This window comes from Lynx rufus, unplaced genomic scaffold, assembly GCF_022079265.1.
Source record: "Lynx rufus isolate CCGP_SWC_20201006 ecotype Redwood Valley unplaced genomic scaffold, mLynRuf1.p SCAF_15, whole genome shotgun sequence".
In the NCBI taxonomy this organism is placed as follows: domain Eukaryota; kingdom Metazoa; phylum Chordata; class Mammalia; order Carnivora; family Felidae; genus Lynx; species Lynx rufus.
In genome coordinates this window covers 58,762,398-58,778,017 of record NW_025814829.1, presented here as the reverse complement: position 1 = coordinate 58,778,017, position 15,620 = coordinate 58,762,398, and the positions used below count along the sequence as shown (strand labels likewise).

The 15,620-nt window shown below is 51.0% G+C and overlaps 2 protein-coding genes across 2 annotated transcripts in view; one reads left to right on the top strand and one right to left on the bottom strand.

The window, feature by feature from the left end:
- KIF26B (kinesin family member 26B) overlaps positions 1 to 11,653 on the bottom strand; it is a 468,028-nt gene extending 456,375 nt beyond the window's left edge. Inside the window, 2 exon segments of the mRNA XM_047077348.1 lie at positions 10,331 to 10,732; positions 11,591 to 11,653. Coding sequence (XP_046933304.1) covers positions 10,331 to 10,732; positions 11,591 to 11,653 — 465 coding nt within the window.
- On the top strand, positions 1,924 to 2,415 carry LOC124510354 (60S ribosomal protein L21-like; the record flags this gene model as incomplete). Its single annotated transcript, XM_047077210.1, has 1 exon — positions 1,924 to 2,415. A coding segment is annotated over one exon (492 nt), but the record flags the coding sequence as incomplete, so codon positions are not given.
- Positions 11,654 to 15,620: the final 3,967 nt, after the last annotated feature.

Below are 15,620 nucleotides of genomic sequence, written 5' to 3'. Positions count from 1 at the left end.
TGCCTTCAATGTCCGTGGGTCCCACAGCTCTGCGTTCTAACATCCTCCAGGGAGAGCTCGCCCTCTGGGGATCCCACCACCCTCCCCGGGCCAACATCTCCCAGACTCACGTCTCTAGCTCTGAATGCTCCTGGGACCCATGGGGGCATCCCACTTCAAGCTCCACAGAGCCCAAAGCAGTTTTGTTATCCACAACCTTTCTCAAAAATCAGACCCACAATAACAAAAACCCTATCCCCACCTATACTCTCTGTCTCTCACTCTCTCTCAAAAGTAAATAATTTTTTTTTAATTTTTGATTAAAAAAAATAGATTGAAGGAGAAAAATCATATGACCAACCTCCCTAAAGCCTGAAAACACATTTGGCAAAACATAGGGCCCATTCCTAAATCAAATAAGAATCGGGTACTTCCTTAATTTGTAAAACTATACGTACACCTAAGTTCAAAAGCCAACATCTCTCTCTCTCTCAAGATAAGTAAATAAACATTTTTAAAAAGGGGGGAAGGTGCCTGGGTAGCTCAGTCGGTTAAGCGTCTGACTCTTGTGTTGGGTTCTGCGAAGACAGGTTGGAGCCTGCCTGGATTCTCTGTCTCCCTCTCTCTCTGTCCCTCCCTCACTCATTCTTTCTCTCTCTCTCTCTCTCTCTCTCTCTCTCCCCAAATAAATAAACATTAAAAAATTAAATTTTTCAGGGGCGCCTGGGTGGCGCAGTCGGTTAAGCGTCCGACTTCAGCCAGGTCACGATCTCACGGTCTGTGAGTTCGAGCCCCGCGTCAGGCCCTGGGCTGATGGCTTGGAGCCTGGAGCCTGTTTCCGATTCTGTGTCTCCCTCTCTCTCTGCCCCTCCCCTGTTCATGCTCTGTCTCTGTCTGTCCCAAAAATAAATAAAGACGTTGAAAAAAAAATTTAAAAAAAAAAATTAAATTTTTCAGTTTAAAAAACTAAAATAAAACAAAAGCCAGTATCTTAACGGGAAAAACCATACACATTCCCACTGTATCTGCTACCACTGAATACTGTACTGGGGGCGTGAATCAATGTAACAAAGAACAGACAACCATTAAAGGGATACAAACAGCAAAGGAGAAGACTAACGATATCTCTACTTTTGTAAGATAAATGCTTTCAAAAACCCAAGAATACCAGTTTTAAAAACTGAGAAACACATCTAAAGAGTTTAATAAAGCAACAGGATGTAAAGTGAACATATAAATCAATATCCTGCTTCTACATAAACAAGCCTCAATTAGAAGAGAAGATGTTCACTTGTAACAGCAATAAAAGATATAATATCTAAGGGCAAATTTAACAAGAAACACACAAAGTCTACAGGAGAAAAAAAAAAACCTTTAAAAATTGCTGAAAAGTGGGGCACCGGAGTGGCTCAGTAGATTGTGCGCCTAACTCTTGATTTCAGCTCAGGTCATGAGCCCAGGGTCACGGGATTGAGCCCCGCGCGGGGCTCTGCAATGAGCATGGAACCTGCTTAAGTTTTCTTCCTCTCCCTCTGCCCCGCCCCCCTCTTAATTCATTAATTGACTGACTACTTAAGTTGCTGAGGGGCGCCTGGGTGGCACAGTCGGTTAAGCGTCCGACTTCAGCCAGGTCACGATCTCGCGGTGCGTGAGTTCAAGCCCCATGTCGGGCTCTGGGCTGATGGCTCAGAGCCTGGAGCCTGTTTCCGATTCTGTGTCTCCCTCTCTCTCTGCCCCTCCCCCGTCCATGCTCTGTCTCTCTCTGCCCCAAAAATAAATAAAAAACGTTGAAAAAAAAATTAAAAAATAAAAAATAAAAAATAAAATAAATTGCTGAAAAGCAGACTTGTTCAAATGGAACGACACTTCCTGTTCTTGGGAAAGATTCAACATCATAAAGGTACCAAATACTGCCTTTCGGCCAGAACCGCCATCTTCCGGTAATTCGCCAAAACGACCAACACAAAGGGAAAGAGGAGAGGTGCCCGCTACATGTTCTCTAGGCCTTTTAGAAAACATGGAGTTGTTCCTTTGGCAACACACATGCGAATCTACAAGAAAGGCGCTATCGTGGACATCAAGGGAATGGGCACTGTTGAGAAAGGAATGCCCCACAAATGTCACCAAGGCAAAACTGGGAGAGTCTACGACGTCACCCGGCATGCTGTTGTCACTGCTGGAAACAGACAAGTGAAGGGCAAGATTCTCGCTAAGAGAATTAATGTACGGATTGAGCACATTAAGCACTCAAGGGGCCGAGATAGGTTCCTGAAGCGTGTGAAGGAAAATGGTCAGAGACAGAAGGAAGCCAAGGAGAAAGGTACTTGGGTTCAGCTGAAGGGCCACCCTGCCCCACCCAGAGAAGCACACTTTGTGAGAACCACCGGGAAGGAGCCTGAGCTGTTGGAACCCATTCCCTATGGATTCATGGCATAAGTGTAAAAAAAAATAAAAGACTCCAAGACTGTAAAAAAATAAAAATAAAAAAGATACCAAATACCCCCCAGGTTAACATATAAACTTAGCATGGTCCCAATTAAAATAAATATTTTTTTGGAGTTAGGCGAGCTGATTTTATTTATTTTTTTTTCAACATTTATTTTTTTATATTTTTATTTTTGGGACAGAGAGAGACAGAGCATGAACAGGGGAGGGGCAGAGAGAGAGGGAGACACAGAATCGGAAACAGGCTCCAGGCTCCGAGCCATCAGCCCAGAGCCCGACGTGGGGCTCGAACTCACGCACCGCGAGATCGTGACCTGGCTGAAGTCGGACGCTTAACCGACTGCGCCACCCAGGCGCCCCGGCAAGCTGATTTTAAAGTTCATATGGTGGCGGGGGGGACCTGGGTGGTTCAGTTGGTTAAACGTGTAACTTCAGCTCAGGTCATTAAGCTCTAGGTTCGTGAATTCGAGCCCCGCGTCAGGCTCTGTCCTCACAGCTCAGAGCCCGGAGCCTGCTTCGGATTCTGTGTCTCCCTCTCTCTCTCTCTGCCCCTCCCCAGCTTGTGCACGCCTGCTCGCTCTCTCTCTCTCTCCCCCTCTCTCTCAAAAACAAATAAACATTTTTTAAAAATTAAAAAAAATAAAGTGCACACAGGAAAACATGAGGAGTAACCAGGAAACTCCCAGAAAGGAAAGGCACTGTTTGGGAGAGGGAGGGCGAGCCCTACCAAATATTAAAACTTACTACAAAGATTCTATATTTAAAAGAGTGCGGAACTGGCACACGAAGAACCAGATAAACAGAACATGGCAGAAGGTCCATAAACAGACCAAGTGCAACTGAAAATTTGTTTTATGACAATGACGGTGTCTCAGATCAGTGGGTGGAAGATGGATGTTTTAATAAAGGGTCTGCTGACAACTGGATAGACATTTAGAAAAAGATAAAATTGATCTATACCTTCCATTATACACCAAAGTAACCTCCCCGTGGATCTGATATCTAAATTTTAAAAAGGAAAGCATACAAACACTCAACAAAAACAAAGGCGGATTCCTCTGAAAGCTGGACGTGCTGGACAGACAGCCAGCCTTTGTAACCATGAACTTGACATCCAACTTTCTCAGATGGGTCCCGGAGCATCCCACAGGCGGTGGGTAAGCAGAATGACAGATACAAACTGATTTACTATGTTCATCAACATTTTTTTTTTTAATTTTTTTTTTCAACGTTTATTTATTTTTGGGACAGAGAGAGACAGAGCATGAACGGGGGAGGGGCAGAGAGAGAGGGAGACACAGAATCAGAAACAGGCTCCAGGCTCCGAGCCATCAGCCCAGAGCCCGACGCGGGGCTCGAACTCACGGACCGTGAGATCGTGACCTGGCTGAAGTCGGACGCTTAACCGACTGCGCCACCCAGGCGCCCCGTTCATCAACATTTTTAAAGTAACTTAGGGATACGGGTTTATTCCAGGTCCTCGGGCACCTTCGTAAATGCACTTTAAGAGATCTCTGACTGGTCTAAGTATGAAAGGTCAGTGGGAACCCATCTGAACAGAGCTGCTTTGCCACAGGAAGACGATACAGGAGGCTTAAAAAACAAAAAAACAAAAAAAAAAAAAAAGGAGGGGGGGTGGTTAAAGAAAAGATGCTATGGTCAGCCTGTGACTCAAGATAGCAAAAAGGGGGGCGCCTGGGTGGCGCAGTCGGTTAAGCGTCCGACTTCAGCCAGGTCACGATCTCGCGGTCCGTGAGTTCGAGCCCCGCGTCAGGCTCTGGGCTGATGGCTCGGAGCCTGGAGCCTGTTTCCGATTCTGTGTCTCCCTCTCTCTCTGCCCCTCCCCCGTTCATGCTCTGTCTCTCTCTGTCCCAAAAATAAATAAACGTTGAAAAAAAAAATTAAAAAAAAAAAAAAAGATAGCAAAAAGGAAAGCGGTTTGTATCCCTGAAAAGAGACCGTGAACCCTGACAGACGCCAGCCAACTCGCAATCTTTGCCGGGACGGAACAGAGTTGAACTCTGGCAGCCTTACTGAGGTGGTGCGGAGACGTCCCCCTGAAGAGCTCTTCCTCCCAGAAGGTCAGTGCAGGGCCCTCCAACCGGGCGTTCTCAGAAGGGACAGGCAACAGTCTCAACTGAACGGTTATGAATATGAGGAAGTCCTTTGTCCCCCTGCGGTACACTCCAGCCAAGAAAATTACGCAGCTCCGAATCCCCACAGCCCCACGTATTTTTCCCCCCACCCGCTGCCCCCAGAGCCTAAAAGCGATGTTACCATCTGGGAGCCCGGGAAAAATAATCACAATAATAAATAACCAATGAAAATAATCTCCAGGCGGGGGGAGGGGGGGTGTCTCCCACTCGGGCAGTTGAACCAACAAAAACCCAAGGGATTTGGTGGGGCGGGGGGGAGCTTCCTTGGATTTCTCCATTCCTGGCATCTTTACTCATGCTTCGGTTTGTGATCTGAACCACGTGGATCACTTGGACTTCCAGGGTAAGGAAATCGGGTTCATCTTTGTTTTGCTATAGATTTGGTAGATGGATGTGGGGGAGGGGTATATCGGAGTAGAGCGCCCAGCACACGCTAAGGACAGTAAGCATCACCATTACCATCACCATTAGTATCAGCCAATGAATGACACAATCTGTGATAGGTCAGAGAGCAACTGATGTTGCCTCAAGTTTATTGACTTGATCCTTCCAAATGCTGACGAATTACTAGCCTCAGCCATTTAAAAATCACATTTCTAATGCAATAATCCTACGTGCAGTGAGTGTGGAAGAAATTACTACAGCCCAGGGGTTTTTACAAAGTGAATTAAGTCACTATAAAAACTGACCGTGTTGGTTCACAATTAAAAGGCTGGTAGAATGAAATGCCATCATTCCACAGCTTGCTAAGCCTTAAGGAAGAGATCACCGTTCACGTGTCTCTACTGGGAATGTTTTCAGAATCCCGAAAATGTCTCAGACACGTTTTAATGATAAACGCTACAGGACTTTTTCATCAGTGATGTTATCTATTAGCTGATCTCGTATCTAAAATATTTCTCAGGTGGAAAAGACTCCAATAACATTTTCTGAAAAGAGCCACGTGTTCTTAAAAGATTTCAGGTACACAGCTCTCAGAATTCATACGTGTTTAAAATGTAATACGTTCCGTATCTATTTCTTTTTTTTTTAAATTTTTTTTTTTTTCAACGTTTATTTATTTTTGGGACAGAGAGAGACAGAGCATGAACGGGGGAGGGGCAGAGAGAGAGGGAGACACAGAATCGGAAACAGGCTCCAGGCTCCGAGCCATCAGCCCAGAGCCTGACGCGGGGCTCAAACTCACGGACCGCGAGATCGTGACCTGGCTGAAGTCGGACGCTTAACCGACTGCGCCACCCAGGCGCCCCTCCGTATCTATTTCTAAAGAATCATACCACGGCTTCTGGAGGAACTTTTAAATAGTTTTTTCGTACCCGTTTTGGAGCTAGGAAAACACACACGCACATATTCCCCAAGTCTAGACTTCCTTGGGCTCTGGCTATTTAGAGTCTACGTTTGGTGTTTTTAAACCCCTATGACACATTCCTTTCTTTCATCTCTGTGATTCTGGCCACCCTTCTCAGTGTGTCTGGCTAATCTTCCTGATTTTTCTGGGGCCTAAATGGACCCAGAATACTTGGCTGAGAAAAAAAAAAAAAAATCAGATAGGAATGTGATTCTGGACCTTTTTTTTTTTTTACATGAAAGATTTCCTTGTATTGATATGGAAATGAACAGATGTCTGATACCCTTTCGCCAACCTGGAACATTTCTGCTTACTCCAGGGAATTCTTTGGGGCTGATGTTTCTTGGGGTTTCCACTGTCAATTCAAAAGTTCTGTCTCCGTTATCAGAACGATCTAGGATAGCCCCAAAATGGGAGATTCATTCCTTGGCCCCTATTTCTGCTTGGTGCCTCAACTGTGTGTAAAATAGGAAAGACAGTAGATACGAAATGGCTTTATATTTGCTCACTGGAACACTACGACGCGCCAAAGGACTGTTTTTACTGACAATCCCAACAAATCTGTAGCTTTGCACATCTACGTTCTGTTTTATTGGACCACTTCTGCTTCCCAGCCCTGGAAAAGACATGATATAAACCCAGGAAGTACTTTTTTTTTTTTTTTTTTTTTACTGACTGAAGTAATAAAAGTCAATCCAAATGTTTTACGGTGTGTCACCGGGCACAAATCTTTGCTCAGCCAGGTAAGTTGTTATTTGAAAGGACAAACCCAGAGCGTCGCGAACGGTGGCTGGAGCTCACGGTTGCCGTTTCTACACGCCAGAGTCCCCTTCAGTCCTACACCGGCCTCTACTCTGTCTCTTTCCAGAAACCTCAAACTCGGTGCATGGAAAACCAAACCCGTTATCACCGCTCTCTTTGAGCTCCACCCGAATCGGCCCCTCCTCCTGTTCCTGCCTAGGTGAACACTAACCCCACCCACCCAGTTACCTGAGCTAGAAATCTCCAAATCTCGGTACCTGGTGCCACGGAGCCTTGTTCCCCCGTGGCCACGTGACTCCTAAGAATACTCAGAATACGGTGGTCACTCCTCAGGCCACCAGAGCCACTGTCGAACTCGTGGGGCCAGCCAGACACCCCTGATGGGCTCGCCGGCACCTTACCTCCCCTCCTTAACCAACTGTCCCGGGCACAAAACTGGGGGGATTCAGTAGGGCTTGCTACCTACCAGTGGGCACAGGGTGAGAACCCACACAGCTGGAGGATATTTGGAAAATGTACTCACGAAATCAGCAAACGAAAGTGGAAAATGTTTCATGAGAAAATCCCTAAATATGTCAACCCTAAATCTAACGGTAACTTGGCTAAGTGACAATCATCAACCCTCACGTCTTTCTCCAAGGAAAGTTTAAAATACGGACAAAAATGGGGGCGCCTGGGTGGCTCAGTCGGTTGAGCGTCCGACTTCGGCTCAGGTCATGATCTCACGGTTTGTGAGTTCGAGGCCCGCATCATCGGGTTCTGTGCTGATGGCTCGGAGCCTGGAGCCTGCTTCGGATTCTGTGTCTCCCCCTCTCACTTGCCCTCCCATGCCAATGCTCTGTCTCTCTCGGTCTCTCAACAATAAATAAGCATATAAAAAAATTTTTTAATAAAATAAAACAGACACAAACGGATTTACTCGATGTCACGAAATGAATCAGTGGTGGAGAAAGAACTAAATCCAAATCCGTCCTAAAACAGTAAGATTCCTGAACGTGCTCTTCTCCCTCTGATTTTTAAACAGCCACTGAGGAGACTTTTAATACCACTTAGTAGAGTTTAGTATTCTATCAAGAAAATATTTTCCAAATACAGCTAAGCAACTTAATTACCATGATGATTTTTGCTAATTATCCCTCAAAAACATGCCTTTATCTTCTAGACTCACTCTCCAGGGCAAATTGCATGTTGGAGTCACAATGACATCTCTTGGTGCAATGAAACTTAGCTCTTTTGGTACCTGAGGGCTACTTAAAACATTGCAACTTAAACAGCACAATGGAAATTGCACCTAATATGAGGGTACCAATGCTTAAAAAAAGAAAAATAGAACTAAATTTATCGTTTAGGCCAACAAATTGAGGCCCTATACCTCATGATTAACAATGAAGCAGTCCAGGGGCGCCTGGGTGGCTCAGTCGGTTGAGCGTCCGACTTCAGCTCAGGTCATGATCTCACGGTTCCTGAGTTCCAGCCCCACACCCGGAGCCTGCTTCAGAATGTGTCTCCCTCTCCCTCTGTTCCAACCCCGCTCGCACTTTCTGTCTCTCTCAAATAAAGATTTTAAAAAATTAAAAAAAAATAAGGCAATCCAGATCGCTGTGGTTTCTGGCTAAGTCTTGCACACCCCCTGTATCAAACGTCATGTTTCACCGCACTATGCCACATACGAAACTCCAGGCAACGGTGGCATTGTATGATATTGATGTGTGCCTTACAGTGATCCTGTGTGACTCTCCCCGTGATCGACCGCTCTTCCTCAGACATGCCTGGGTCACCGTAAGGTGGTACAGAGCACTGAGATTCAGGAAATCCAATGATCAGTTCCCCAGGATCACTTTCATTTCATCAGGTAAATAAAATTGACGAATATATTGAACTGCCTCTGGTAACCCTGGGAATGAATTTTCCAGGTGCCTCAACAAAACCAAAACTCGACTTTGTCACATGACTCCACAAAACGTGACGGATACATTTGAATTTCAACATGTTTCTCCTCCCTACTGATTTCCTTCCCTTCCTCCATATTTATAGAAAGGGTCTATTTGGATTTACCTTTGCACACACGAGCACTCAAACAACACCACAAACAACTATTGTAAGAACAGGTCCTCAAGAATGTTCTAGAATACTTCGGTAGACTGTAACTTACTAGGATTGCCAAATATAGGATGATACCTTGGAGAACCGAGGTTTTTCAAAATGCATCAGATGGTCTAGTCTGGTTGGACCATCTCACAGCGCCCCACCCTCTTCCTTTGCGGCACTTACCGCAAATGGGAATAAATTCTGAATCGTGCATTTCGTGGTTGAATGTATCATCCGTTAGAACGCAAACTCCATGTGGACAAGGGCTGTAGGTACCTGTTATTCAGGGCCTTGCTAACACAGTGCCTTGAATGTGGCAGGAAATCAGGGACTATTGATAAATGATCAAAAGAGCAAATAAATAAACCTGTGAGTGACCAAGTAGTGCTAAATTGGAGGATACAGAATGCAAGTATAAAATCCGCTTTCAGATTTCCTGAGATTTGTTCGCAGGGTGCCTGGCCAGATTTATTACCAAGATACAAAAAAAAAAAAAAAAAAATGGCATACTGACAACAATCCACAGGTTAATTATTCTTGAGATGAATGCGGGATTCATAAAACCAATTCTCTTGGTGGTAATTTTCCCCATGTAAAATTTTACAACTTCTGTGGGTATTTGCTTAACTTAACCCTTGCGTATGAAAACAATGAGGCAGGCAGATGGAGTTGCCGCTAAACTTCCACCACTCGAAATCACGGTAGTTCGTTTCCAAAGTCCCAGAAATACACATCAGAAAACGCCACTGGGCAGTGTCAGAAATCCCCACGGCTAGTCACTGTTTTCTCGACAGTGCTCTCCAACCACTGATAAAAACTCTTTGAAGCGGAAGAGTAAATATTATCATTTGATAGTACTTGGACCCAACAGTGCAAACACAATTGCATTGTGTTGCACTCCGGGGGCTCCAGCGCGCACCACGCCGCGGCGTTGCCATGGAGGGGACAACGTGCTCGCGGCAGGGGCGGGCCTGGAGGCGACCGGGTTCCCAGGCGCCCCCGCCCCTTCACCTTCCTCGGGCCGATTCGCGGAAAGCGAGGGGGCAAAAGCTGGCCTTCGAGGGTGTGTTTCTGTTTCTGTGATCCTGGGAACTAGGGGCCCACGATCAACAGTGGGGAACGCCGACCCCTAAACACCGGCTTGCTTTTACCACTCCCGCGGGCTTTTGGTGAGGGTCACGGGTGGCGGGGGGAGGGAGGGATCCGATGAGCCGGAGAGAGTGGGGGGAGGACTGCAGAGAGGAAACCCCCCCAGGAGCCGGGGTCGGCTGTCCTCCCTTCCCCCCGCACCCCGCGTCGCCAGGCTTGGCGGCACGCGGGAACAGGGTCTCTGGCGAAGGCGCCCCGAGGTCCCGGCGGGTTCGGGGAGCACGGCGAGGGGACTCGAGCGGAGGGCTGCAGGACCCGTAACCCGGGGCATACCCAGTGGAGCGAGAGGCCTCAAACCGCGGACGCCCTGGCGAGGGAGAGGCGTGGGGTGTCCCCCCCACCGCGGTCCGCCCGGCCTCCCGGCCCCGGGGCCGCCCTCCCGCCTGCCCCCGCGCGGGCTCACCTTGCCCGGGAAGGGCCCCGGGAGCAGCAGCTTCAACGCCTGCCTCTTCAGCTCCACCAGGCGGGCGTTGCAGTTCTCGCACCAGACGCCGCGGTCCGAGCCGGGGGAGGAGCCGCCGCCGCTGCCCGAGCCCGGGGAGCCCGTGCCGAAGCCCGGCGAGCCGCCCAGGGAGCCCGGCGAGCTGGTGCCAATGCCCGGGGAGGCGGGGCCCGGGGAGCCTGTGAACGAGCTCGGGGACGAGGTGCCCGAGCCGGGGGACGGGGTCCCCGACGAGCCGAGCGCCGAACCCGCGCCCTCGGGGGTGGGCCGGTTCCCGGCGCGCGACTCCTCGTATGCTTTCCGGTACCAGCTCTCGGGGGAGAAGGGCGCCGCGGGCTTGGTGGGCGAGCACACTTCATTCACCTGCGGGGGAGACGTGCAGAGTCAGGGGCCGCAGGGCGGCGGGCTCCCGCGTCCCCGGGGTGGGGTCGGGCCGGGCTGGGGGCGACCTCCCCCCGCCCTGCCCCGCGCGCGCCGGCCCGGAGATCCGCGCGCCCCCGAGGGCCCGGCCGAGTGCGTCCGAGACCGCTCCGAGCCCTGCGGCCGAATCTGCCTCCATCTGCCCCGTGAATCGTCCTTAAGTGGGTCCCCCCACCCCAGGTGCCCCTGCGCGGGTTCCCGGGCGCCGGCGGACTCCTCCTCCGCTCGGCTGGAGAGGGCTCGCTCGGGGGCTTTCCATGGTTTCTGCGGGGGGAACCCATACAGTCGGCACCCCCGCGCTTTCGAACCCGACACCCATCCCCAAAAGAACCCACGTTCAAGTTCCTGGAAGACGCTACGCCCGGGGCGGGTGGGGGTGGGGGGCTTCTGGATTTTTATTCATTCCGGGTACAGCCCTCCGGATCCTGGAGGTAAACGGAAGGTTCTCCCGGCTCCAGGGAAATGATCCCGAGGAATGGCTGAGGATTCATGGGCACCCCCCCCCCACACACACACACACACATTCGGCTTAACTCTGCCTGGAAGTGCACGAATGCCGCAAAAGTTAGGGGTGCGGGGATGGAAAGGAACGGGAAGACAGAAAATTCCGAGGGTGAGGCTAGTGTGCGGGCGTCCTCGCCGGCGGGCCCGCCTCCGCGCACGCACAGCCTGGCGGAGGCGCCTCTGCAGCACCAGGAGAGCTCGGGGCCGCCCTGCGCGGCCGCACGGCGCCGGTTCAGGGGGACCCCGGCCGAGGGGGCTCTGCTAACGCGCCTCCGCATCGTAGCCGTCGCAACTTACCCCGTATTTCTTGCCCCTGGTGGAGACCGCAAGCCTCTCTTTATTCCCCGCTACCGAATTCATGGTGGCCTTTCCAGAAGAGAGTGTCTAAATGTTCCACCAACACTACATCCAAAAGGTCTTCCGACCCAGAAGGGTACCCCCCCAGTTGTCGGGGGGCTGGCTCTTGGCCCTCAAGTCAAGGATCCTTAATTTGGGGTGGGGGGGAAGGAAAGAATCAAAGCAATGGACCCCAGAAGTAATAGCACTAATTTGCAGAACGGGTTGGAGTGGCTGGTTTATTCTTCGCTTCCAATAATGCTTTTCCTCCTCCTCTTCTGCCTCCTCCAGTCACACGTTCTCTTTTCACGGTCACATCCAGATCCCTGGCATTCCTCCCCAGCCAAGGGAGTCCGTTTTCCTCCACGAGGGAAGCGAGGTGGGGGGCGATCAGGCACCCGCCGCCGCGGGGAAGGCGGGTGAGCCCCGCCGCGCCGCGCCGCGCCTCCGCGGGGCGCGCCGGCTGTGGGAACTTGTCTCCTTCCCGGAGCTCGGTAACTGAGTTCAAAGAAATTCTCCCAAAATATAAAGATCCAGACTCGGGGAGGAGCCTCGGCGCGTCGCGGAGCCAATATCCGCCGGCCCCGCTCGGCCTGACAGTTGCGCGAGGGCTGGGAGAGGCGGCGCGGCGTGGCCCGGGCGCCGCCGCGGTCAGCGCGCGCGTGTGCGCCCGGGCGCAGCGCGGAGCCTCGGGAACGGCCGCCCCGCCGCCCGCGAGCCCGCCGCCTGGCTGCCGCCGCCGCGCCGGCCGGGATCCATTTTATGTGGCGGCGCGCCCGCCTGACGGTGCGCGCCGGGGGGGCGGGGGTCGTAAATCTCGCCCCTCGCGGGGAAGTTACTGGAGAGCGGCCCGCGGCCGGGGGCCCTTAAGGAAGCGCCGCCGCGCGAGCCCGGCGCGGAGGGGCAGTGCCGAGCGAGAGGGCTGGACCGAAATGCGCCGAGCCTCCCCGCCCCCAAGTTCTTTCTCTTCCTGGCGAGGCTTGCAGTTCTGCCTTTGAAACGCCGTGTAAAAGGGACTGAGTCACAAACAAGTCCGCAAACATGCCGGGTCCTCCTCCCCACCCCACCCCCCCGCCCTTTGTTCTCCTAGACCTGCCCTGCAAACCTTTTCTGGGATTGCCCTACCGACCCCCGGCCGGCCCGAGGGCACCCTCCCAACAGCAGCCGGACGACCCGGGGGCGGGGGGGGGGGGCTTGTCCCCCACCTCCGCCCGCGCGCGCCCCAATCTGCGACGTGCCGAGCCGCCCGGGGCCCGCCCAGGTGAGCCCGGATCTGGCCGGCCGCCGCAGGGCAGGGGAAACTGAGGGATTCGCCGCGGTGCACACGCGCGGCGCGAGCCTCGCGGGCCTGGAAGGGGGGGTGTGTGTGTGCGGGCTGGCCTCGCCGCGCCGCGCCCCGCTCGGTCCCCTCGGCACCCCTCCTTCCTTTGCCGCCCGCGCCTGGGGCCCGCGGAGCCCCTGGAGCACCCAGCCACCGCCCCCTGTCCGATCCCCCGCGGCCCCCGGCGCAGCGCGCGGGAGCGCAGGAAACCGGCGTATGCCAGGCTCCACACGTGGCTGCTCCAGGGTGTCATTTTTCATTTCCCGGGAGGACATTTCTCCCGGTGAGCCGGCAGGTCTGTTTTGTTGTGACCTTTAATTAACACCCCGCGAGACGCCTCGAGAGGGACCGGCCCAGTGCGGGGATCACGTGAGGTGTAATGGCATCTCCGCGCCCAGAGACACCGGCCTGGGGGTGGGCGAGGGCGCAAAGGACGTTTGGGGCTATCCAGTCGCTGGCTTCCTTCTGAGATAGGGAGGGGGCAAGGAAGACAACCTTCTGGGGTGCAAGGCCCCTCCCGCCTTCCTGGGGGAAAATTCCTTGTGTGCCTCGCTCCCGCTGCCATCCACCCACCCGCCCCCTCCCGCCCCAGCCCTGGCGTGGGAAGATTTCACAGCCACCAAAGCGAGGTAAGAAGGTCAAAATGAAGATGTCGAGAACCGTGTGGAAGTTTCCATTACGTTCCTGCTTCCAATTTAAAAGCGATCACATCGAGAGAGGACCTTAGGGGGGCAGGTACGCCTCCAGGCGGCACACGCCAGCTCCCAGGCACATCTGTATTCCGCGGAGGTGCCGCGGGAAACGGCATCGCCATTAGCTAGCTGCGCGCTGCGCCACCAGTGGAACAGCAGCGTGCGGCCAGGTGAAATGGACCAGCCCGTGAGGCCGCGGTGGCGGGGGGTGGGGGTGCTGGGGAGGTGGGGCGTCGAGGCAGAACTGTTGGGGAGCTGCGAGATCCACCTTGAAGACGGAGGAGACCAGAGCTGGTCTGATTTGCATCCCCAAGTAGCCGGGTCCCCAAAGCGTGTTTGGTGAGCTCAGAGCGCCCTCTGTTGATCACAGTTGACAACGGGAGGCCCTGGCAGGAGAGTTTGGTTCCAGGCTTTGAAAAAGGGATGTAAGTAACCTTTACATACAATGAAATCTTCTTGAAATCACACACAAATCTTAAGTGTACGATTCGGGGAACGTTGGTAAATATATACTCCCAGAGAAGCCACCACCTCGATCAAGGTATGAACTTCTGTTACTCCACAAAGTTCTCCCCTGCCTCTCCCCAGGCCGTTCCCACCCCTCATACACAGCCACTGCTCTGATTGCCATCACCATAGATTAGCTTTGCCTGATCTTGAACTTTGCGTTCATAGAATCCAGGCGATATTTACTCTTTTGTATTTGGTTTTTGTCGCTGAGTAAAAGTTTTTGAGCGTCATGCTGTTGGGTACGGGTCTGTACTCTGTTTTTCATTCCTCTGCCTCTCCTGCCTTCTCTTTGTTAATTGCATATTTTTTAGCATTCCACTTTCGTCTCTCTCTTGGCCTTTTTTTCTTTTTAGCTCTAATGATTATAGTGTGAATCTTTAATTTATCACGGGGCACGGAGAGTTAACATCGTGCCACTCTACTTAATATGGAAGATATTTGCAAGAGTAAATTCCATTTTACCTCCCTCTTTTGTGCTGTTTTGAGATACACTAAAACCTTGGATTGCGAGTAACTTGTTCCGTGAGTGTTCTTCAAGATCAGCAAACATTTCTAATAAATTTTAACTTAATAAATGAGCGATGTCTTGCAATATGAGTAATCTGTGATGCTCAACGTCACATGATCACAGATGAGCCAATGGTTCTTGAAATTCACTTTGATATACAAGTGCTTTGGATTACAAGCATGTTTCTGGAATGAATTATGCTCACACACCAAGGGTTTACAGTATTCTATATCTACATACATTATAAAACCCGCAATATAATCTTATCGATTTTATTTTAAACAACCTCTAATTTTTTGGTGAAACTCAATTTTTTTTCTACTTACCCAGTTTTACCATTTCTGGGACTCTTCATTTTTTCCTGCACAGCCAACTTTTCAACTGGATCATTTCCCTTAAGACCAAAGAACTTCCTTTAGCATTTCTTGTATTGAGAGTCTCCTGGTGACAAGTTCTCTCGGCTTCTGCTTATCCAAAAATGTCGTTTTTTCATGTTTTGTGTTTGAAGAATAGTTTAACTGGACATAGAATTCTTGGTTGATAACTTTTTTTGTGTTTTTGTTGTTGTTGTTTGTTTGTTTGTTTGCAGTCCTTTAAAGATGTCGTTCATTGCTTTCAAGCCTTTTTTGCTTCTGACTGGAGATCAGCAGTAATTCTATAGGAATTTCCCCTGTATGTAATATGTCCTTTTTCTATGGATGCTCTGGACATTTTCTCTTTACCACTGATTTTCAACAATTTGGCGATGATGCTCCTACATGTGGCTCTCTCTGTACTTATCCTGGTTAAGCTTTGCTGAATTGCTAGGACCTATAAGTTGATATAGAAGTTTTTCACCAAATCTGGGGTAATTTCAGCCATTCTTTATAACTTACTCTCTGCCCCATTCTCTCTTTCCTCTCCTTCTGGACTCCAATTACATGTGTATCATTGCACTAGTTGAACTGTCTCATAAGTTAC